The sequence below is a fragment of the Oncorhynchus clarkii genome, chromosome 32, assembly GCF_045791955.1.
Source record: "Oncorhynchus clarkii lewisi isolate Uvic-CL-2024 chromosome 32, UVic_Ocla_1.0, whole genome shotgun sequence".
Lineage (NCBI taxonomy): Eukaryota > Metazoa > Chordata > Actinopteri > Salmoniformes > Salmonidae > Oncorhynchus > Oncorhynchus clarkii.
The window spans coordinates 34,393,291-34,418,428 of record NC_092178.1 but is presented as its reverse complement, the minus strand read 5'-3'; the positions used below and the strand labels follow the sequence as shown (position 1 = coordinate 34,418,428).

Sequence of the window (25,138 nt, the reverse complement as noted above, 5' to 3'; positions counted from 1 at the left end):
CAAACTTCAGACGGGCCTGGACATGCGCTGGCTTGAGCCATGACGGCATAGTGTGTTACTAATGGTTTTCTTTGAGACTGTGGTCCCAGCTCTCTTCAGGTCATTGACCAGGTCCTGCCATGTACTTCCGGCCTGATCCCTCACCTTCCTCATGATCATTGATGCCCCACGAGGTGAGATCTTGCATGGAGCCCCAGACCGAGGGTGATTGACCGTCATCTTGAACTTCTTCCATTTTCTAATAATTGCGCCAACAGTTGTTGCCTTCTGACCAAGCTACTTGCCTATTGTCCTGTAGCCCATCCCAGCCTTGTGCAGGTCTACAATTTTATCCCTGATGTCCTTACACAGCCCTCAAGTCTTGGCCATTGTGGAGAGGTTGGAGTCTGGTTGATTGAGTGTGTGGACAGGTGTCTTTTATACAGGTAACGAGTTCAAACAGGTGCAGTTAATACAGGTAATGAGTGGAGAACAGGAGGGCTTCTTAAAGAAAATCTAACAGGTCTGTGAGAGCCGGAATTCTTACTGGTTGGTAGGTGATCAAATACTTATGTCTTGCAATAAAATGCAAATTAATTACTTAAAAATCATACAATGTGAATTTCTGGATTTTTGTTTTAGGTTCTGTCTCTCACAGTTGCAGTGTACCTATGAAAAAATTACAGACCTCTACATGCTTTGTAAGTAGGAAAACCTGCAAAATCGGCAGTGTATCAAAAACTTGTTCTCCCCACTGTATATGATAGGCGCCCTCAAGAACAAGCCACCCTTCTCCAGGCCATGGATGACGCATGCAATGACATCACGGCAGACCAGTGTCAGGCCTGGATTCGCCCGAAGATTCTTCCCAAGATGTTTGTCTAATGAAAACATCCATTGTGATGTGGATGAGAACCTGTGGCCAAATCCACAAGACAGAGTTGATGGAAATATAGGACAGGAATCAATCTTTTGTTTTGCTTTTTACAGTAAGCCAGGTGAGGAACACTGCAGTTGACGTTTTACTGTAGTTTTTTCTTTTTTTGTAGCTAATTATTTTTGCTTTGATTCAAAGAAACTTATGTTGTGATTTTATTGTATTTAATCAATACATTTCATATTTTGTTCAATGATTCCACTGTGTCTGTAGTATTCTCTCTACTAGTCCTTTTACATTGATGTATTTACATGTATCACATATTTTGTACTACAATATTTAATGATTGTACGAACAACTACACAGTGAAACTATCGGTATCTTGTGTGTGGGTGATCTAAATGAATGTTCCTATGTTATTTCATGATAAATGAGTTATTTGAACCAATGATTCTGCAAGTGCAAGGTTTCTTTAAAGATATGAATTAACAATGCAATGTTTTGAACATTGGACAGCCTGTGTTACAAGTGATGACCGTTTTGAGTTTTGTGACTAGAGTTTTGAAAAATGACCACAAGGTTCTGAAATTAGTGCCAAAGTGATTGTCAAAAACGGTAAGTTATCCACTGCTCTTCAGTGTGTGTGTTTCTGTGTGTGTGTGTGTGTGTGTGTGTGTGTGTGTGTGTGTGTGTGTGTGTGTGTGTGTGTGTGTGTGTGTGTGTGTGTGTGTGTGTGTGTGTGTGTGTGTGCGTGCGTGCGTGCGTGTGTCGGTGTGTGGGTAACTGTGTTTGTGTACGTGTTCATTATATGGGTGTCACTTTAAGTGCTTGAACTCAACTTGGGTCTTTGCCAATTTCTGCGCTCCACCTCTCTAGCACTTCTGCTGGCCACTTGGAATGCTCAGCCCTCAGTAAAACTAATTTCCCTCTCTCTCTCTGAGTCTGCTGTACTGGTAACTGGACTTACAGGCAATTTCTGTTTTTTTTTGCTGTAGGGAACAGTTAAAGTAGGGTTCTGCCCCAATTAAACAGTTATCTGCCTTGTCAATGTGATGTACATGATGTACAAATACAACATGATGTATTAGACAAATAAGGCAAAACTTTTCATTTTAGTGTCAGTTTAGTGAGGCCCTAAGACAAAATGACAGTGGCTAAAAGTAATCTATTTGGCGTAAACCCAGTCGTTAAAGTGGCACTCCAGTCTTCGTTTCACCTCATTTAACAAAGGCAAATCGCAACAGCTGATCCAGGTAAATCATGACATAGCACCTCTTTTGTTCTCTATTGCTCCCCTATTGTTCCTCAAGCAAGGGGGAAGGCCGATGACAACACGACTTCCCATCAAACCAACTCCTTGAATGCCCTACTCCTTGAAGTTTGTAGTTGTATCTAAAAAAACACTCTTTTGCTAAAAATATGTATTTTTTGACCCTTTAGTGTGTGTATTTCAATATATTTATACTTGGGAAATTGATTTCCAACAGGAAAAGTTCAAAAATCACTGGAGGACTTCTATTACAGCATCATTTTCTCCTAGTCCCTGATTATCAGTCACACCTGCTCTTAAACTTAACTAAATATTCATAATACAACATATGAATATGTTATTTGTCATATTTTTATCATAACTGTTATGTCACATGTTAAAGCTGCATGCTTTTTTGGTCACTGCTTCCTTATTCAAAACAGGACTGTATCTTGGAACCCGAGAGAATATATTTTCATAACATTGTTGGGTGTGGTTTAGCAATGGTTTAATTATACAAGTTTGGGTGGTATTGGACGTCAGCAAGACAACCCAAGGCTGTAGCTTCAACAAATAGCCCTTTTGTAAAGAGTTATGTAGTTCAGTTACATTTGCCTGATCTTCTGGTGTTAGTGCTGCACCCACCCTTTACTTGTTGGCCTTTTTACTATACTAGCTCCTTCCTCATTCTAAAAGGAAGATTCGGTACTGTATAATCTTTGGGGATTAGAGACAACCAGGGCACATTTCCTGTGTTTCGTGTATTTATGATAAGTGCTTTAACAATTTTTCCACATAAAACCCAGCCGAATATGTGGGCCAATATAATGTCATGGGGAAACTTTCATAGAATAAACCATTTGTCCTATTTTTACGATGTATCATGCCAACACTTTTTAACAGACCCTCCAGAAGTCTCTGAAGCTCTGAGGAAGGCGTCTGACACGCTGAATTGTAAGCCTATTAGTTTGCCCTGGATAAACCTTAAGATCAATGTTGATATCTAATTTCTTCTCTGGGATAGTCATTTTTAAACAGGGGTAAAATGTTTTTTTTTTCTGGCCTCCTGAAAACCTGTTCTTGGCCAATGCCTCTCCGCTTCTATTCTCCTTTGCTTCCCCCTCTGTTTTTTTAACCTCTCCTGGCTTCCCATTCTATATCTCCCCCTCTTCCTCTGACACAGTGCAGTTGCAGCAGCATTCATACTGATCTCCTGCACCCCAACACTCCCACCTATTTGCTGCCTTACTCTGACACCGGCCTCCTCCCCAACTCTGGAACTCACTCCCTCTCCATGTCAGAACCTCACAATCCATACACATGTTCAAGTCCTCACATAAGACACACCTCTTCACACAGGCTTACCCGGATTCTCTGTTGTCTTAGCTTTTCTCCTCTGTCTAATTCACTTCCTTGGTTAGTCTGCCATCATGTTAGTTTCCTCCATGGTTAGTCTATCCTTATGTTTAGTGGACTTTCACATACTTGCTTATTTTAATGTGTGATTTTATAGCTTTTTATCTTGCTGATTGTCTTGTGTAAAGTGACTTTGGGTGTCGTGAAAAGCGCTTTAAATAAAAGGTATTGTTATTATTCACCCACTCTCTGTGGCACGGTTTGCGAGTACCCTTCACTCTCACACTCACTTTCTTTCTCTCTCTCTCTCTCTCTCTCTCTCTCTCTCTCTTTCTCTCTCTCACCCTCTCTCTCTAGCAGCAGCTGCTTTCTCAGTGGCTGTTACCTGAACTGAGGGAGGAAGAGATAGTCGGGGAGAGCCGTCGCCGTGCCAAGGGATGCCAGCTGTCCTATATCGGGAATTCAACAGTGATGGGGACAGCAAGGAGACTGAAAGGCCCTGAGTCTGACCTCTCCACAGCACCCAAAACACAGAATGGACTTCCACAGCATCCTTTGGAATAGGCTCTATAGATTAGAATATATTGATCATATATTGGGGAATAGCAATATGCACATCATCACATCTTTGTGATGCTGGAGATGAGATACATCAATGATTACATTGTTGTTGACTGTTCTTTTGAAACAGAGTGACTGAAATGTTGTAAAAAAAACCATGCAGAGTCATTTTTATCACTATTTGTCATAAAGCACAGTCACTGACTAGGGTATGGGGAAAAGGAAATGTAGAATGTAGAACTGTAGAACAGTTACATCACCCAACTTTGATGCAGTGTTATTGAATTTAACATTGTTTTTGGACTGGGTGGGCAACACATAGGCCTACAGCAAGGAGAGTTTTAGCATGCAATTTACTATATTTATTGGAGAATTTGATTGATATGATCATTATGAGAAAGCACTCAGCATTACAATGTGAATGGAGAATCTATCAGGACTCCCTCACACTTATTGATCACTGTATTCACTCACCTTAACCTGGTCGGAACCTCTTTTGAACCTGAATGTGTGTGAGATGTGCTGAAGGTGCCTTCCAGGTCATTGAAACAATGAGTCTGGGTCTCCCTTCTCAGTGCACTGTTTGAGTGCAAATCTCTGAATTTGAATACTCTTGTTCTACTGATTGGGTCACCTAGAATCAATACTAGTAATTGCCTTTGTGTCTAGTGTAGCCTGCTCCTAAAGTAATAATCCAAGACAGTTTATAGTCAACTGAAAAAACTGTATAATCTAATTATAGTAGGTCTAGAGTAAACTGACTAAATAACAAAATATGATATGACAATTGTCAATGCTATGTACTCATGTTGAAACCAAATTGATGAAATGTCATTTCATTTCCAGAAAGCAGGTTTAAATAATCTCACTCAGGGTTATGAGACAATGGGGATTGGTTTGTTGAGATATCTAATCCAACTCAATATACAGTGGGGTAATCTACTTTCAGATTTTAATTCAACTCTTGTCAGTTGAGTTATTCAATGAGTCTCTGGTCATTTTTTTCTCGTGCCAATAAAGAGTGTACTTGACCACATGTGGTTATTTAGTCAATTTATAAATTACCTAGCTATATTGTTTTTAGACCCTTTGATTGAATCAGAAAGGATTTCGTTCAAAATTGGAAACATTTTCAAACATCATGACGTACCACGACAGACGGGCATAGTTTTTCGCTGAATTGTGTGTGATTTGAGGGTTCGAGTAGGGAGGGGGAAGGGAAGCGGGGACGCAACCCAGTCTAGCCACCTCCCAGTGTATAAAAACTCAAACTCAACCAGCATTCTTTCTCTTTTTGTTACCTGGGTAGGGGCATCAGCAGTGGTCGAGTGAGCGCACAGTAACACCGGTAAGCGCGTTTATCTTATTTAGCCTCTAGTGGTTTCAAAAACAGGCCTAACATGTTAACACGTTGGTTTTTATAACTTGTTAGACACATTGCGAAATCGTAAGCTATTTCAGATTGTCCACACCATTAAGTACTATGTTTCAATTTAAAGTGACTTGGATGTGGTAGGGGGATGCTTTAACGTTACTCTTTAAGTTACCTTATAAAGTGGTGATTTGGTTTAATTGAACTTCAAGATATATTTTGCCGGGGGAAAAAAAAAACGTTTTCAATTGGGGGAGGGGGAACTGGGGGGGGGGGGGAAACAAAGGATACTACAGCGGTGGCCTGTGAGCATGAGTAGGTAGCTAAATGGAATATCTTCCATGATCTGAACAACTGCACGTAAACCCAGGCGACTTGTCTAGTAGGGATAAATTCCTTCTGGATATTTGGAGCTCTTTCTGTAACTCTATACGACGTGGCCTGGAAGCAACACGTGTCGCTTTTGGCCCATGGCCGACTGAGGCCTAACAGTACGTGATCGTAACTCACTCACCCTTTTCCGGACGAGTTTAACGACGAAGTCAGCTGACAGCATACTATTTTTTTTTTCTTTCGATATAATTTTAATGGGATGTGGACAGTGATTTGAGGGTCCGTCGACATAAACGTTCGAATGCATTGTCTGAGTGACCCGGTGTTTTTAATGCTGCAGCCTTGTTCCCCAAGCAAATTGTTACACTAACGTTAATGTTCATTGTTATTAAGTGGGATCTCTGTTCATTTTATTTCAGAAACTAATTAAGCAACCATGGGAAAGGAAAAGATCCACATTAACATCGTGGTCATTGGCCATGTCGACTCCGGCAAGTCAACCACCACAGGCCATCTGATCTACAAGTGCGGAGGCATTGACAAGAGAACCATTGAAAAGTTCGAGAAGGAAGCAGCTGAGGTAAGCGGTTTTTCTGGTTGTTGGAGCTTTCTGTTCTGGTTACATTACTTTGGATCAAAGATGGCGACCACGGCATGTTTTTTTTTAAACTAGTGAAGCCGGCAGGGTGTGGGTAACGAGTGCGCGCATGTGGGACGGTTCTTGCGCAGGCCTAGTGTCGGATAATGACGATGCACTTTGTGTAATGGCGGCTGAGGACTTAATAGCGGTCATGGCTAGGAGGATACAGTTTTACATATTTACATCTAAAATACATATATACATTTTTTTTAAACTTAACCCTTTCCCTAACCTTGACATACGTCTAACCTGCTGCAGACAAAAGCTATCCCATCTAGGCAACATTGGTATAAAGCATTCTCTACATTTCAGATATGGCATACACCAGGATCTGTTAAATTATGCAAATGATTTGGGCCTGTTTCCCAAATCCAATCTAGGCCTAACCCTAAATGAGCTACTTGCTCACTATACATTTTTGCTGTGTAGTATTACTTACCGGTAAAATGAATTATTGAACATAATGTGCCCTTCCTCTAATTTTAGATGGGCAAGGGCTCTTTCAAGTATGCCTGGGTGCTGGACAAGCTGAAGGCTGAGAGGGAGCGTGGTATCACCATTGACATTTCTCTGTGGAAGTTTGAGACCGGCAGGTACTACGTCACAATCATTGATGCCCCTGGACACAGAGATTTCATCAAGAACATGATCACTGGTACCTCTCAGGTAATTGGGGGGCGGGGGCAGTGCAATCAGAATATACTGTAAACCTGACCAACTAAGGTGATAGATGAACAAGTGTGTTGGGCTGACATGACTTGTCCCCCCCAGGCTGATTGCGCTGTGCTGGTTGTTGCTGGTGGTGTGGGTGAGTTTGAGGCTGGTATCTCCAAGAACGGCCAGACCCGTGAGCACGCTCTCCTCGCCTACACTCTGGGAGTGAAACAGCTCATTGTTGGAGTCAACAAGATGGATTCTACTGAGCCCCCCTACAGCCAGAAGCGGTTTGAGGAGATCCAGAAGGAGGTCACCACCTACATCAAGAAGATTGGCTACAACCCTGCCACTGTCGCCTTTGTGCCCATCTCTGGTTGGCATGGGGACAACATGCTGGAAGCCAGCGCCAATGTGAGTAGCCTATCCTCAGTGCATTCTACTACATTGAAAGTCTCACCCCGTCACTTGCGTATGTCATGCTTTGTACATAAACAGAAATTCTCCTATTCTAGATGGGCTGGTTCAAGGGATGGAAGGTCGAACGTAAGGATGGTAACGCCAACGGTGTGACTCTGCTGGAGGCCCTGGACTCAATCCTGCCCCCCTCCCGCCCCACAGACAAGCCCCTTCGTCTGCCCCTCCAGGATGTCTACAAAATCGGCGGTAAGAACCAGTCCTAGACTTCATGATTGTATATAGGCTGTATTTGCTTCTGCTCTTGATCGTTAATCTATTCTCCCCTGGTTTCCCATCAGGTATTGGAACAGTACCCGTGGGCCGTGTGGAGACTGGCACCCTGAAGGCCGGTATGATCGTCACCTTCGCCCCTGCTAATGTCACCACTGAGGTGAAGTCTGTGGAGATGCACCACGAGACCCTGGAATCGGCCATGCCCGGTGACAATGTTGGCTTCAACGTCAAGAACGTGTCCGTCAAGGATATCCGTCGTGGCAATGTGGCTGGAGACAGCAAAAACGACCCCCCAATGGAGGCCGGCACCTTCACCGCTCAGGTAGGCATGCTGTTTAAAATTGTTGGGTGGGTGAGCTGTCTTCCCTTGACAATTTAATTGTTTTCATGCTCTAATCGACCATGTCTTGTTTTTACAGGTCATCATCCTGAACCACCCTGGCCAGATCTCCCAGGGCTATGCCCCTGTACTGGATTGCCACACTGCTCACATCGCCTGCAAGTTCAGTGAGCTCAAGGAGAAGATCGACCGTCGTTCCGGCAAGAAACTTGAGGATGCCCCCAAGTTCCTGAAGTCTGGAGACGCTGCCATCGTTGACATGATCCCCGGCAAGCCCATGTGTGTGGAGAGCTTCCAGGAATACCCTCCTCTTGGTAAGTAATCCACAAGTCCTCCTACCAAAGACATTGTTCCTTTTTAAAAGGTCTTCTATGCTTGGAATAGGCCTCGTTCCTAATTTTCTCTTTCCCTCAGGTCGTTTCGCTGTGCGTGACATGAGGCAGACTGTTGCTGTTGGTGTCATCAAGGCCGTCGACAAGAAGGCTGCCTCCAGCGGCAAGGTCACCAAATCTGCCGTTAAGGCTGGTAAAAAGTGAATTCTCCTCCCACAGGATGTCCCTCGGGTGGTGGGGTCTGCAGCCCTACATCCTGCAGAGTCTCGAAACCTGAGCTCTATACTTAAGGACTGGTTAATGCTGATTAAAACCCATCGTAAAAGTTTTCGCAGGAAAAGAACCCAACGCAGATACACTTTGTCACATGACTGACAGTGCCTCTTTCAGTTATTGAGTTAATGGTTGAGAACTCTACACCTGTTTGATGCCACAATTAAATTGGAAGAAAGCTGCTGGTAACTAATAAAGGTCTTTAAATGTCTTGACCAAAAAGCTTGCTCTGTCGTTTTCCTTAATCCTTGTTCTTGATGTAGTTGAATGGGAGCTGTGCCATAGGGTAGAACAAGTGCAGCACTGTATCTAACTTGGTCTTTGCAGCTGTTTTGACACAAGCTATCCCTGAATGCTGCAAGGCTGTGCCCAGTGATGGTTTTTGCCAGCCAATCACCTAGGTGGGGTTACACTGGCATAACCAATGGCACTTTATTTCTCGTGACACCAGGGCTGTAGCGCCCGCCTCCCACTACACCGGTATAAAAAGAGATGTGGGCTCATATTCTGTCCTTTTTCTCCGGTCTAAAGCAGGAATACCCGTTGTCTGTATTGTTTCAGGTTAGTGAAGAAAATGCTCATTTCAGGATGTAATTGTTATGTAGCTACACTAAATACCTCAATACTGCTACACTTAAATTGCAGCATGGTTATGAAAGTGGCAGCCTCTTTTGGGGCGCATGATTTTGGGACCGGTCTGATTTGTACAAAATGACTGCTTTTTAAAATTTGGAGTCTGTCTCATTGCAGACACCTTAAAGTTCAGTGGGTAACTTAATTTCGTTCATGGGTAACGAAGTTTAACAATTGCTGTAATATAGCCTAGTTAGAATTGAGTAGTCGGCTGGGCACGACTGCCTTCACGGCCATAAAGCGGGTGTCGTTGATTTGCCTCAACATGGCCGGCTTGCTAGTCTTATGACTGAACATGGAGGGCGGTGGGAGGGGAATGATTTGTGGATAGCACATGGTGCATGAGTCAGGGGCGCCTATCGGCAATCTGTCGAATTCATCACTTGATTACACTAATTTCTACTCCTGCAGCCATGTCGGCCATATGTGTATTTTGTGTAAATAAAATTGTACATCGGTAGTTATGTCAGTCTCCTTTTCATCAGTAAATCATGGGAAAGGAAAAGATCCACATCAACATTGTGGTCATTGGCCATGTCGACTCCGGAAAGTCAACCACCACAGGTCATCTGATCTACAAATGCGGAGGCATTGACAAGAGAACCATTGAAAAGTTCGAGAAGGAAGCCGCTGAGGTATGTTTGGGAGCCCAGGCATTTTCTAGGAATTCTGAGTTGGCTAATGTTGCTATGAATTGCGACGTTCTATAACGGGTGTGGTTAGAAGAGAAAATCCTTCAACTGATCGCTTTTACACGAGCGCCATCTACTGTACCAAATGTATGTTCAGTTGTGGCCATTGTGCACTAATTGCAAATGGCATATATTGATGTTAAACTGATTAAAATCTTATTTAAATCTAATCTGTTTTGTCAGTGCATTATGACGAGTATTGGGGAACACTCAAACATGAATGTTGGCAAATGGGATTGAGTGACCAGTTTGCCTTAAATATGGATTATTTTTAATGGGACAGATTTATTGCTCAGCTAGCAGACGTTTATCTGAGTAGGCAGACATTTTTGGAGTAATTTTGTTGGGATGGATCGTCAATTTGCAATTCACGAGTAATACTGTTGTAAATAGATTAAATTCTTAATTTGTGTTTGCATTTCATTAACTGACAAATTAGTACAAACTGATCAGACCTTTGTAGTAGGTGTAATTGGATCGATTTGAACTGTGTAGACATCTTAAGTGCAATAAAAGCAAACTTTTCTTTGCGTGTGTAGATGGGCAAGGGCTCTTTCAAGTATGCCTGGGTGCTGGACAAGCTGAAGGCTGAGCGGGAGCGTGGTATCACCATCGACATTTCCCTGTGGAAGTTCGAGACCGCCAAGTACTACGTCACAATCATTGATGCCCCTGGACACAGAGACTTTATCAAGAACATGATCACTGGTACCTCTCAGGTAAAGACGAGCTTTAATGTCCAATCTGTTTCCTAACTGAAAGAATCTATCAGTAGTGGCATTTTACCACAAGGTTTGGAGTGTCAATATCTATGACTTAATCTTCTCAGGCTGATTGCGCTGTGTTGATTGTTGCTGGTGGTGTGGGTGAGTTTGAGGCTGGAATCTCCAAGAATGGCCAGACCCGTGAGCACGCTCTCCTCGCCTACACTCTGGGAGTGAAGCAGCTCATTGTTGGCGTCAACAAGATGGACTCTACTGAGCCCCCCTACAGCCAGAAGCGTTTTGAGGAGATCCAGAAGGAGGTCAGCACCTATATCAAGAAGATTGGCTACAACCCTGCCACTGTCGCCTTTGTGCCCATCTCTGGATGGCATGGGGACAACATGCTGGAGGCTAGCCCCAACGTGAGTAGCCCATCCACACACGATACACTAAACCACAGCAGTGTAGGTCTAGGTGGTTATATGCGTAAATTATTAGGGCTGGAACTTTATAATAGGATTAACTCTTGACAGGTAAGTAAGTCTGTGTAATTTTGATCTTGTTTCTTCTGTTGGCCATTGCAGATGGGCTGGTTCAAGGGATGGAAGGTCGAACGTAAGGAGGGTGGCGCTAGCGGTGTGACCCTTCTGGAGGCTCTGGACTCTATCCTGGCCCCCTCCCGCCCCACTGACAAGCCCCTCCGTCTGCCCCTGCAGGACGTCTACAAAATCGGGGGTAAGAACCAGTCATAGATCAATCTGTTTGAATGTACTGGTTATTTTCTTTAGACATGAATGGGTATGTGTCTTGTGGTTAAATACTTGTTTCCCATCAGGTATTGGAACAGTACCCGTGGGCCGTGTGGAGACTGGCACCCTGAAGGCCGGTATGATCGTCACCTTCGCCCCCGCTAATGTCACCACTGAGGTGAAGTCTGTGGAGATGCACCACGAGACCCTGGAAGCGGCTCTACCCGGTGACAATGTTGGCTTCAACGTCAAGAACGTGTCCGTCAAGGATATCCGTCGTGGCAACGTGGCTGGAGACAGCAAGAATGACCCCCCAATGGAGGCCGGCAACTTCACCGCTCAGGTGAGAGATGGGACTAATTTTCAATGTAGTTTTTGGAAAGATAATACAAAATACTAATATTTTAAGTCTACTTTACTACATGTCTCGTTTCTGGCCATAAATTAGCACTTTCAAAAACACATTTTTTTTTAAATGCACTTTTTAAATTCAGTTTTGCCACGTACCAACCCCCTTTCACTGTAGGTCTAGAGTCCAGCCCATCCTTACCCAAACTTTACCCCAATCTTCAGGTCATCATCCTGAACCACCCAGGCACCATCTCCCAGGGCTATGCCCCCGTGCTGGATTGCCACACCGCTCACATCGCCTGCAAGTTCAGCGAGCTCAAGGAGAAGATCGACCGTCGTTCCGGCAAGAAGCTTGAGGACAACCCCAAAGCCCTGAAATCTGGAGACGCCGCCATCATTGTCATGGTGCCAGGAAAGCCCATGTGTGTGGAGAGCTTCGCCGCCTACCCTCCCCTTGGTGAGTCACACACGAACACCTAATGATGACGATTATGGGTTACGTGTTACGTGGGGGTTCCCATAACTGTATAGGACACATCTGGGTAATGCAGCCTTTTGGTGTTGAAAGAATTCTTCACACATTTACTGTTGCATTGCTTGTTAGATGGTGAAGAGATCTTACTGGTCTCAACCTTACAATGTCACTTACAAAAACAGTGAAGTAGGAACTTCAATGACTTATGGAATATGCTGACACTCCATTTAGCAAAACCACACAAAAAATCGTTCAGACCCGTCCAGTAACCATTTCTCTTAACTGTTGCAGGTCGTTTTGCCGTGCGCGACATGAGACAGACCGTTGCCGTTGGTGTCATCAAGGCCGTTGACAAGAAGGCTGCCAGCACTGGCAAGGTGACCAAGTCTGCCATTAAGGCCACCAAAGCCAAATGAATTCCTGCTCCAGACATCCAGCAACAACAAGGCGTGTCACCGGCATCCCATCCTGCAGTGTCTCAGAACCTGAGCTCTCTACTCAAGGACTGGCTAATGCTAATAAAAACCCATCGCAAAAGTTTTCGCAGGAAAGGAAAGCAAATGTTCGAAGAATAATGCTTTAGGGGAAATTATGATAAAACCAAAAATAAAAAAACATGAACATTAACTGCCAAAACGCTGCTGTTTCTTGTTTCTCATAAGCCAAACGCTGAATCAGTTACTGTTGGATACATACTGGTATCTATCATGAAATTATATGTTGTGTTAGAATATGAAAATAAAGTCTGATTTCTGTTGCTGTGAAACATTGAGCTTGTTGTCAGATTTTGGATTGATTTGCTTCCATTGGTTTACAATATTGACTACAAACAGAAAATAATACCTATCAATTTCTTTGGGGAATATTCAATAGATATGATTCACTGCCTCTGTTTTTCTCATTTGAGTTACTTCAGAAATGTAAGTGCTGTTGCTAAACATGTCAATACTGTAAATGCATACTTTCAGAAAAGTGTCTGCCCTGTAGGAAATTGTACATCAGTAAATTTCGTCTACTGTTAAATTATGGGGTTGTTACTGAAAGATAAACTAATTGCCAGTGTTTTTTTTTCCTTCTTAATATTAAAGCTTTCGCACAAAATGGCAAGCTTTCACGAACCTAGTAGAGAATAATATTTTTATGACGGTACCTATACAATCCTCTCGTGAAAACCTCTTACAGTTTTACGTTCAGTATCAACCCGTCACCCGTCATCCACTGCTAAAAAGACAAAGGAGGGGCAATGCTCTTTTATCTTTCATTTATAATGTGACATCATACTTGGGAAATAGAAAGCGAAAATGGGAATAGTGGCAGGAAACGGGGATATGCTGTCACAGAGAGAAGGAACACAGTAAGTGAGCCGACACGGAGAAGAGCAATAGCGACGTCTCAGTCTGTCACCCTACCAAGCTGATATTTGTGACAAAGACGGCAATAGCAGGTAAATCTTCACAACCCGTGTAACATTTCACAATGGTTGAATGATTATTTAACAATCGGTCCTGGATTATGAATAAAATGTCACAAACCAGGTTGTCTTGAGTAACATGTAGCCTGGGCTGGGGTCATTGTGGTTCGGGTAAGGTCTTGGAAACAACAATTATGTTAATTCCACATGGCAGGACCTCAGCATTACTTTCATTGTACTAAAATTACATCAAATTTAGTAATTTATTATGATCTCTGTGGTGCTATGTTTATAAGCACCCACTAAAGGTTGAGTGAGGTAGGTTTTTATTATTGAGCAGGCCTATCCCATATACATTCAACCTAGAAGGAAGAGGATATTCTAATTATATTTATGTCATACTTGCAGAAATAGTTTCTCTGAATTGATTTGTGTTTGTGTGCGTTGATCAAAGTAGAAAGATGAACAGAAGCACACCTCAGAGGGGATCATCCTCCAGGAGACAGAGCTCAGTTCCATCCACACCCTCTGGAGAGCATCAGACAACTCCACCACTCAGAAGGACCCCATCCACCCCCATCGACCTCCAACCTAGCCTGGGCAGAGAGGCAGAGGAGGGTGGGTTTCTGGACGGAGATGGAGGTAGCCCTATAGAGGACTCTCAGACTGGGGCATTGCTGGGTCTGGATGATGGAAATGCCAGTACCCCAGCCACACTCACCTCACACCTCCCTAGGCAGAGACCACACCTGGCAGGTAATAGCATGTTAGACCTGCTCGCTTCAATGCTATTGTTGATTGTCCTCATCTGATGTGTGTATCAGTGTATGTTAAAGATGCTAAGACAATCAGTAACATGTTATATTCGTTAATCTAGCTAGAATTGACATTCTGAGTTGAGTGAGTTTTTTTGCCTCTGAGACAGAAATATGTTTTGTAGATGAAGTTCATGTGTGCATAATCCTGTAAAACAGTTTGAAAATTACACCATTCATGCTTCAATACTATGCTCATCTGAGACAGTCCAGCCAATACATCAATCTGCCCACAGCCAAGATCCCCAAACCAGGGGACGAGCTGGCCCCTATCTCCCCAGAGCTGGCCCGTTGGATCAGGCTTCGGGCCCAGGACCTTAAGCTCCGCCAGAGTGACCGGCAGTGGGCCGTGGACCTGGTCAACCATCTCCGGGAAAGCCTGCTGGTCTTCCTCAAGAACAGTGACGAGCAGCCCTACTTCCAGTCAGCCTCTGTGCTCAGCAGTGGTTCATACTACGAGATGGTCAAGGTAACTCACACCATGAGACGGGATATGTCTCTGGCTGGCAGCTCATTTAAAACACATGAACCCAACAGCAAATTATCCACATTTCCACTTAAGGTGTGTTGTAAAAAATATGGATTAACATTAACCCTGAGTGACTGATTAGGCAGTATCGATGAGCCAATACTGCAATATGTCTGCCTGTCCTGCATTACCGGTAAATCTCTTACCCCCTCACCAATGCCCCACCTTAACACTGATAGGAATGTTTGCTGTCCGTCAATTCTTTTCACGAACATATACAGCAAAAACAAATCCTCACCTCAAACATATACAGTTGAAGTCAGAAGTTTATATACACCTTAGCCAAATACATTTAAACTCAGTTTTTCACTATTCCTGACATTTAATCCTAGTAAAAATTGCCTTTAAATTGTTTAACTTGGGTCAAACGTTTTGGGTAGCCTTCCACAAGCTTCCCACAATAAGTTGGGTGAATTTTGGCCCATTCCTCCTGGCAGAGCTGGTGTAACGGAGTCAGGTTTGTAGGCCTCCTTGCTCGGACACTCTTTTTCAGTTCTGCCCACAACTTTTCTATAGAATTGAGGTCAGGGCTTTGTGATGGCCACTACCTTGACTTTGTTGTCCTTAAGCCATTTTGCCACAACTTTGGAAGTATGCTTGGGGTCATTGCCCATTTGGAAGACCCATTTTCAACCAAGCTTTAACTTCCTGACGGATGTCTTGAGATGTTGCTTCAATATATCCACATAATTTTCCTACCTCATGATGCCATCTATTTTGTGAAGTGCACCAGTCCCTCCTGCAGCAAAGCATCCCCACAACATGATGCTGCCACCCCTGTGCTTCACGGTTGGGATGGTGTCATTTGGATTGCAAGCCTCCTCCCTCATGTGGTACCCTTCCTGCAGGCTCATCCTGAGATGACCCTCCAGCATGACAATGCCACCAGCCATACTGCTCGTTCTGTGTGGGATTTCCTGCAAGACAGAAATGTAAGTGTTCTGCCATGGCCAGCGAAGACCCTGGATCTCAATCCCATTGAGCATGTCTGGGACCTGTTGGATCAGAGGGTGAGGGCTAGGGCCATTCCCCCCAGAAATGTCATGGAACTTGCAGGTGCCTTGGTGGAAGACTGGGGTAACATCTCACAGCAAGAACTGGTAAATCTGGTGCAGTCCATGAGGAGGAGATGCACTGCAGTGCGTAATGCAGCTGGTGGCCGCACCAGATACTGACTGTTACTTTTGATTTTGACCCCCCCTTTGTTCAGGGACACATTGCTCAATTTCTGTTAGTTACATGTCTGTGGAACTTGTTCAGTTTATGTCTCAGTTGTTGAATCTTAGGTTCATACAAATATTTACACATGTTAAGTTTGCTGAAAATAAACATAGTTGACAGTGAGAGGACGCTTCTTTTTAAAAACTTTTGTACCTGTTTCCTCCAGCATATTCACAAGGTCCTTCGCTGTTGTTCTGCGATTGATTTGCACTTTTCGCACCAAAGTACGTTCATCTCTAGGAGACAGACCGCGTCTCCTTCCTGAGCGGTATGACTGCCGTGGTCCCATGGTGTTTATACTTGCACACTATTGTTTGTACTGATGAACGTGGTACCTTCAGGCATTTGGAAATTGCTCCCAAGGATAAACCAGACTTATGGAGGTCTACATTTTTTTTCTGAGGTCTTGGATGATTTCTTTTGATTTTTCCATGATCTCAAGCAAAGAGGCACTGAGTTTGAAGGTAGGTCTTGAAATACATCCACAGGTACATCTCCAATAAACTTCTGACCCACTGGAATTGTGATACAGTGAATTATAAGTGAAATTATCTCTCTGTAAACAATTTTTGGAAAAATGACTTGTGTCATGCACAAAGTCCTAACCGACTTGCCAAAACTATAGTTTGTTAAGAAGAAATTTGTGGAGTGGTTGAAAAACAAGTTTTAATGACTCCAATCTAAGTGTATGTAAATTTCCGACTTCAACTGTAGTATCACATACTGTACATAATAGGGAAATATGACATGGAGGTCCTTGTTCTTCTTGTGTTGAATGTCAAGTGTTGCTGTTTGTGAGTTCATCTGGGTCAGTCAAACCTGCCCTTTTCATTCAGTGAGTATACTTTACTTTTATTATAATCCTGTGAATGAAACGAAATAGTATATAAATAGTAAATTGTACTTGTTGCCATTGTGTGCCAACAGATACTTAACCCAAATGAGTTTGACATGATGCTGAAGCTCCAGTCTCCTTCCCGCCTCAAAATGACTGAGCTGGACCAATACCACGGCCTCTTCTACGAAGTCGCCCTATCCCGATCAACCCGTTCCCACATACGATCTTTCCTTTTGGACGATGGGCTCACCATCTCAGCCAGCAAGATCATAAGTGAAATGCACCGTCTGGTCCGCAAGTTCATCAGCACCTACAGAGGTGTGGTAACTGGTCTATATTCACCTGAGAGTATACGAATGCAGTCATACAAATGCTAACATACCCATACTGTATATCTTGTACAATTGGTTTGTCTGTAGATGCTATGTTGTTGAGGGGTCAATATGATTATTTGAGCCTTTGAGGTCAGTGGTCGTAGTCCACATCTCCAACCACCTGGGGCATTGTTTTGTCTAAATATGACATGACGTTGCCTGTATGCTTTTGTGTGTTCTTTGATCACCAGTGCCTGGAAATAGCTGGCGTTGGGTTGTGAATAGGAAGCGTCCAAACTCACCAGCGGTGACCCTTTCCCTGTTGGAGGTGGATAATGGGAAACAGGAACTACTTTCTGTGGATGTGGTGCCCGCCCTGGAAGTGCCCTCCTCACAGGGCTGGCCTCTGGCTGCCCGTGCCGGCCCAGATGTGGACAACTGGCTGGGGAAGAAGACCCGGCGCTCTCTCACCCACCAAACTTGCTTCTTTGTGCCCAAGAAACCCCCGGGACGAAACCTTAGTGAGGCAGCTAAAGGTGTGTGGAACATTGTTGTTTTGTGCCAGAGCCATAGGTGCATGACTCTGGATGTGTATAGTTTTTGTGACTGATACATGATTGATACACTGAATGTGAATGATATTTTCCCTTTGATTGAAATGTTGCTGCTTTGTCTCCTGCAGAGAGTTGGAGGATTTCCTTTTCTCACATAGAAAAGGAACTGATCAAGACTCATGGGAACAAGAGGACCTGCTGTGAGACCTCTGCCACCAAGTGCTGCCGGTCAGAATTCACTTTACAACACCGTTTACTATCACCTGTGACTCATTTAGCCCTAATACTGAACAAACACCTTTATGTGAAGTGATTGATATTATGAACAAAACCTCTCTTTCTCTCCTCCTCTCGTTTAGTAAGCAGTGCTTCAAGCTCCTTAAGTGCCTGATCGAGGGACTGAAGCAACGCTACCCTCAAGAGCTGGATGCTCTGTGCTCCTACCACGGGAAGACAGCCTTCCTACACACCCTCTCGATCAGGGCCCAGGACTCCCTGTGGACGCCCCGTCAGCTGCCTGCCTGCTTCATGCACCTCCTAAGGGCCCTGGAGGGCCACGCAAGAAGTGGTCTGCTCCCCCACTTCTTTGTCCCCACCTCCAACCTCTTTGCCCCACCAACCTTCCCGCGCAAAGCTTTGGTGTTTCTGATTGAGGCTCTGGAGGACCAGAGGAGACAGGGGCTTCCCCTTTTAATGCCCCCGGCTCCTGCCCCACCACTGGCAGTACACTCCCACAGTGACTCCCAGCCCCAGCTTTCCCCTGTTGTACAGCAGACTCCTGTTATCCTGCCACCCCAAGTTGTTGAGATGAAATCCTTTGAGCAAATGTTCAAAATTGTGGCTTTGGTTATGGTTCTTGTCTATGTTTGTTACCTCATGTAGAGGTGTCTGTCCTGCCCATCGGTGGTAGGAAGGTGGCAGAGACAGTACAGCAGATGATCTACAACAGATGGTGGTAAAATGACATGCAGTTGTAGAAAATGGTATGCCATTTTGAAACAGTATAACATAGGATAGGATTCCAGATTTGTATTTCTCTCTAAATCATGTCTTTGCTCTAGACAAACACAATGAAACATTTAGCCCAAAAGTAAAAATGTTGTATTTGTATATACAGTGCATTCGGGAATGATTCAGACCCCTTCCTTGATTGGACATGATTTGGAAAGTAACACACCCGTTTATATAAGGTCCCACAGTTGACAGTGCATGTTAGAGCAAAAACCAAGCCATGAGGTCAAAAGAATTGTCCAAGGAGCACCAAGACAGGTACCAAAAAATGTCTGCAGCTTTGAAGGTCTCCAAGAACACAGTGGCCTCCATCATTCTTAAATGGAAGTAGTTTGGAACCACCAAGACTCTTCCTAGAGCTGGCCGATTGAGGGAAAGATCAACAGAGCAAAATACAATGAGATCCTTGATGAAAACCTGATCCAGAGCGCTCAGGACCTGACTGTGGCGAAGGTTCAGCTTCCAACAGGACAACGACCCTGAGCACACAGCCAAGACAACGCAGGAGTGGATTTGGGACAAGTCTCTGAAGGTCCTTGAGTGGCCCAGCCAGAGCCCAGACTTGAACCCGATCTAACATCTGCACAGAGACCTGAAAATAGCTGTGCAGCGAAGCTCCCCATCCAACCTGACAGAGCTTGAGAGGATCTGGGAGAAACTCTCCAAAGACAGTTGTGCCCAGCTAGTAGTGTCATACCCAAGAAGACTTGAGGCTGTAATCGCTGCCAAAGGTGCTTCAAGAAAGTACTGAGTAAAGGGTCTGAATACTTAAGTACCGAGCAATCTAAAGACTAGAGCTGCCGCTTTCAAGGAGCGGGACACTAATCCGGACGCTTATAAGAAATCCTGCTATGCACTCAGATGAACCATCAAACAGGCAAAGTGTCAATACAGAACTAAGATTGGATCCTACTACACCGGCTCTGACGCTCGTCAGATGTGGCAGGGCTCGCAAACTATTACGGACTACAAAGGGAAACTCAGCCGCAAGCTGCCCAGTGACGTGAGCCTACCAGACAGTCTAAATGCCTGTTATGCTCGCTTTGAGGCAAGCAACACTGAAGCATGCATGAGAGCACCAGCTGTTCCGGATGACTGTGTGAGCAAGACCTTTAAACAGGTCAACATTTACAAGGCCACAGGGCCAGACGGGTTACCAGGACATGTACTCAGAGCGTGCGCGGCCAACTGGCAAGTGTCTTCACTGATATTTTCAATCTCTCCCTGACCGAATCTGTAGTACCTACATGTTTCAAGCAGACCGCCATAGTTCCTGTGCACAAGAAAGTGAAGGTAACCTGCCTAAATGACTACTGCCCCATAGCACTCACGCCGGTAGCCATGAAGTGCTTTGAAAGGCTGGTCATGGCTCACATCAACACCATCATCCTAGAAACCCTAGACCCACTCCAATTTGCATACCGCCCCAACAGATCCACAGATTACTTAATCTCAATCGCACTCCACACTGCCCTATTCCACCTGGACAAAATTAATACCTATGTGAGAATGCTGTTCATTGACTACAGCTCAGCGTTCACCACTGTAGTGCCCACAAGCTCATCACCAAGCTAAGGACCCTGGGACATAACACCTCCCTCTGCAACTGGATCCTGGACTTCCTGACAGGCCGCCTCCAAGCTGTAAGGGTAGGCAACAACACATTTGCCACGCTGATCCTCAACACGGGGGGACCCTCAGGGGTGCGTGCTTAGTCCTCTCCTGTACTCCCTGTTCAACCACGACTGTGTGGCCAAGCACGACTCCAACACCATCATTAAGTTTGCTGACAACACAACAATGGTAGGCCTGATCACCAACAACGATGAGACAGCCTATAGGGAGGAGGTCAGAGACCTGGCAGTGTGGTGACAGGACAACAACCTCTCAACGTGAGCAAGACAAAGGAGATGATCGTGGACGACAGGAAAAGGAGGGCTGAACAGGCCCCCATCCACATCGACGGGGCTGTAGTGGAGTAGGTTGAGAACTTCAATTTCCTTGGTGTTCACGTCACCAACAAACTATTATGGTCCAAATACACCAAGAAAGTGGTGAAGAGACCACGACAATGCCTTTTCGCCCTCAAGAGATTGAAAAGATTTGGCATGGGTCCCCAGACCATCAAAAAGTTCCACAGCTGCACCATCGAGAGCATCCTGACTGGTTGCAACACCGCCTGGTATGGCAACTGCTCGGTATCCGACCGTAAGGTACTGCAGAGGGTAGTGTATACGGCGCCATACATTACTGGGGCCAAGGTTCCTGCCATCCAGGACCTATATACTAGGGGGTGTCAGAGGAAGTTCCAAAAAATTGTCAAAGACTCCAGTCACCCAAGTCATAGACTGTTCTCTCCAAGTTTAGGTCCAAAAGGCTCCTTAACAGCTTCTAACCTCAAGCCATAAGACTGCTGAACAATTAATCAAATGGCCACCCAGACTATTTGCATTGACACCCCCCCCCCCCTTTTGTTTTCACACTGCTCCTACTCGCTGTTTATTATCTATGCATTGTCACTTTACCCCTACCTACATGTGCAATATATCTTGACTAACTTGTACCTCTGCACATTGACACTGTACCCCCTGTATATAGCCTCATTATTATTGTGTTATAATACATTTTTCTTTGATCTTATTTAGTCAATTTTTTCTTAACTCTATTTTCTTAAAACGGCATTGTTGGTAGTAGGTAAGCATTTCACGGTAAGGTCTACCTGTTATGTTCGGCGCATGTGACAAATAAAATTGTATTCGATTTTTGAATTCAGAAAAAAAAGATTTTCTACAAACCTGTTTTATTGCTTTGTCATTTTAATCAATTTTCATCAATTTTAGAATAAGGCTGTAACGTAACAAATTGTGGAAAATGTCAAAGGGTCTGAATACTTTCCGAATGCACTGACAGTTATGCAGATTACCACGAGTATAGTAGCTACGCAATGTACTGTTAACTACTTCTGTTCGCTACTCCCAATGCACATTTACATTTTAGTAATTTAACAGACGCTCTTACCCAGAGCGACTTACAGTAAGTAGTGCATACATTTTCATACTTTCTTCGTACTTGTACTTCATGACAAACATTGAAATAAACATGATTAAGTATCACTTGTCCTGCGTATATGATCTTATGTTTTATAATATGGCGTGTGTAAATTAAATCCTTGTTTCCTTACAGTGCTGTAAGAGAGTTGCTGGTCTGTTGGTGTTGAAATCTGTTTTACGGTAGGCCCTTCAAAATTGGCAATTTCTGAAATCAAAACTAATGTAATGGCATACATAACTAAGATGGATGACTAACTGATGAACAGGGTGCCACAGTATGTCATAATACACAAACAACCCAGTGGTCAAACAAGGAAATGGTTCCAATCATTTTCCCACCATTTATTTTCAGTGGCGTGCATTCATGGATGCCAAGGGCAGCCAGGCTTCTCAAATTCTTTTACCAAGAAATATATATATTTTTAAAATCTTTCATCTCTGTGTTTCATTATTTTCCTCCAATTCGCAAGAGGCTAAATGTATTTTACCAGAGAAAACATCAGAGCAAGCGAAACAGTGCCCCTCTGTATCTGTAGGCCATCTATCTGATACTGTCTGGTCAGAAAGAGTATGACATTGTTGCAGCCCATAGCATTGAATGCAAGGGAAACCAGAGAGCGTTTGGCTTCCCTATATATATTTTTTATAACATAATAGCCAATCAGCGTTGAGCTAAACTGATTAAGCTCAACTGTATATGGTCCCGGCGCACCAAAACAAAGTGTCAAGGGAAGCCAGTTTGGATTTGGCTTTACACCAATCACAAGCCAAACATCATTTACAGAAAAAACTTGTTGCATCTTCTTGTGTCGTTGTCCTCCAGTGGCTAGCTAGCTTGCTAAAATGATCGCTTTCTTAAATTAGCCATGGATGGAGATAGGGATTTGGACTTGTGGTTTTACTAAATTCTCTGTACTGGCCAATGATTATAATGGTGATTCTGATCTAACCATACATTCATACATTGTGCCCCTGGCCTGAGAGGATGGAAGTTCAATATGTAGCTAGATGTAGTAGGCTAATGTTAAGAAACTAGCCTGTCGCGTTGTTGCCCATGAAAGGAAGTTAGGCTAGCGAGGAAGCATTTTAACCAGGAACCTTAGAACATCAAATACTAAAGTGTGATCTGCAGTGGCGATTTTAGCATGTAAATCTTGGTGGGGCAAAAAAATAATAAACGCATGCCAGCAAAGCAACAACACTAAACAATACATTAATTGCACTATAACGGTGACAAACAGTGCCCACAAACTGTTTAAATAAAGCTATCCCAACAGCAGAGCTTTCTTTTCACCACCATGGAGTGAAACCTTACCACTATTACATCTGGCTATCAGCGGAGCCTTGTCTGGCAGTGAAACAGTTCATTCAGCCTAATTTACTTTCTTAAAAAAAAACATAGCTGATATGGGTGACTTGCTTAAAAATGTGTTTTCTACTGACAATTGAGATGTACAGACTGTAAGGGGACGACGAGCAGATACGGGGCAATCTGTCATTTCAATTAAGACATTAACGAGGACGGACGTAGTCAATATAACTATTTCTTCAGCACTTTAGAAACGTACAGCAACAGAATTCAGAACATGGGCCATTCTTACATTATTCTCCCTGTACACCAAGTCAGAACCGTAGGATAAATAAAGGGGGTATATAGAGTGCATTCTGAAATTGTATTCAGACCCCTTCCCTTTTTTCACATTTTGTTACGTTACAGCCTTCTTCTAAAATGTATTTTGTTTTTAATTGTCCTCATCAATACCCCATAATGACAAAGCGAAAACAGGTTTTTCCATTTTTTATTTTGAATACATTTGCAAATATTTCTAAAAACCTGTTTTTGCTTTGTCATTATTGGATATTGTGTGTAAATTGATGAGGAAAAAAACATATTTAATACATTTTCCGAATGCACTGTAAGCAGACAATGAAAGGTTTTATAATATTCAATGCTTACATTTCTCTAAAATAGGCTCCTGGCCACTTAGTAATGGAACACTTGTCACTTTAATAATGTTCAAATAATGTTTACATACTGCTTTACTCATCTCATATGTATATACTGTATTCTATTCTACTGTAATGAATGCCACTCCGACATTGCTCAATTTAATATTTATATATTTCTTAATTCCATTATTTTACTTTTAGATTTGTGTGTATTGTTGTGAATTGTTTTAGATACTACAGCACTGTTAGATACTACTGCACTGTTGGAGCTAGGAACACAAGCATTTCGCTACACCCGCAATAACATCTGCTAAATATGTGTATGTGACCAATAACATTTGATTTGAGGCTACATGTGCACCACAAAGTCAGAACAGTAGGCTAAGTTATGAGGGGGAAAGGGACCAAATTATTAGGGCGAGGCACATGGGCTACTAACAGCTTACTAAACAACATACTCAGCGGTCCTTGTGGGCAAATTTTGTCATCAAAGTATGGCATGGATTTATTGTGCTTTCAAGACAACTGGGAACTGGAAAAAGACAAGGTAGAATCACAACGTCAGTGTGATTTCTAGAGCTCTAGAAAGATGCCTGAGTTCCCGACTTGGAATTCCGAGTTGGATGACCATTTTCCCATTCGGAGCTCTTTTTTTCAGAGTTCCCAGTTGTCTTGAACTCACTGAAGTCTGAGATTTCCCAGTTCCGAGTTTCCAGTTATTTTAAACACGGCAGAAGTAATGCTGGATTGACAGCATGAATGTTTATCCTTTTAAGCTTGGTAAAGAGACTCTTAAACCCAGACTTGGACCACACACCCACTCCACTGAATAGCAGGCTAGTGATTGCTTGCAACGCTTGCAGCTAGCCACTGATTCCTTCCGAACCACTCATTGTTGAATTTGCGATTTCAAACTTGTTGTGTAATGTTTATGTCCAATGGCAGATGAGCATCAATACATTTATCTATAATTTATCTTCATAAGACAAGGATTGAAAAGGATTTGCCAGTAGATTGTAGATGTGATTCAAGATGATGACTGCTTGTCTAGCTTGCTAGCTAGGATTTAGAAAGTATGATGTTGACATGATCAGTCCAATCAAAGCCACGGTAGATATAATGTGATTTGATGTCATTTTATCTGTGGCCAATGACCTTGAGCCTTCTTGGATGGGCACTTCT

General features: G+C 43.5%; 3 protein-coding genes across 4 annotated transcripts; all 3 read left to right on the top strand.

The window, feature by feature from the left end:
* The first annotated feature begins 5,178 nt into the window (after positions 1 to 5,178).
* LOC139391780 (elongation factor 1-alpha, oocyte form-like) lies at positions 5,179 to 8,881 on the top strand. The gene is made up of 8 exons (XM_071139325.1): positions 5,179 to 5,370; positions 6,147 to 6,307; positions 6,854 to 7,033; positions 7,139 to 7,435; positions 7,537 to 7,687; positions 7,780 to 8,036; positions 8,134 to 8,368; positions 8,469 to 8,881. The coding sequence occupies exons 2-8, from the start codon at positions 6,164 to 6,166 to the stop codon at positions 8,588 to 8,590; spliced, it is 1,386 nt and encodes a 461-aa protein (XP_070995426.1). The 5' UTR covers positions 5,179 to 5,370; positions 6,147 to 6,163; the 3' UTR covers positions 8,591 to 8,881.
* Positions 8,882 to 9,108: 227 nt separating this feature from the next.
* LOC139391778 (elongation factor 1-alpha-like) lies at positions 9,109 to 13,035 on the top strand. Its single transcript, XM_071139324.1, has 8 exons — positions 9,109 to 9,220; positions 9,778 to 9,927; positions 10,524 to 10,703; positions 10,814 to 11,110; positions 11,273 to 11,423; positions 11,524 to 11,780; positions 12,011 to 12,245; positions 12,555 to 13,035. Exons 2-8 carry the CDS (start codon positions 9,784 to 9,786, stop codon positions 12,677 to 12,679), a joined length of 1,389 nt encoding a protein of 462 aa, XP_070995425.1. The 5' UTR covers positions 9,109 to 9,220; positions 9,778 to 9,783; the 3' UTR covers positions 12,680 to 13,035.
* Positions 13,036 to 13,580: 545 nt separating this feature from the next.
* LOC139391776 (cyclic GMP-AMP synthase-like) lies at positions 13,581 to 22,070 on the top strand. Of its 2 annotated transcripts, none has more exons than XM_071139320.1 (7): positions 13,581 to 13,707; positions 14,129 to 14,430; positions 14,726 to 14,958; positions 17,167 to 17,395; positions 17,643 to 17,927; positions 18,074 to 18,173; positions 18,305 to 22,069. In XM_071139320.1, exons 2-7 carry the CDS (start codon positions 14,136 to 14,138, stop codon positions 18,825 to 18,827), a joined length of 1,665 nt encoding a protein of 554 aa, XP_070995421.1. In that variant the 5' UTR covers positions 13,581 to 13,707; positions 14,129 to 14,135; the 3' UTR covers positions 18,828 to 22,069. The 2 variants fall into 2 exon arrangements, with proteins under 2 accessions (XP_070995421.1, XP_070995422.1); XM_071139321.1 differs by having other exon boundaries at positions 13,600 to 13,707; positions 14,132 to 14,430; positions 18,305 to 22,070.
* Positions 22,071 to 25,138: the final 3,068 nt, after the last annotated feature.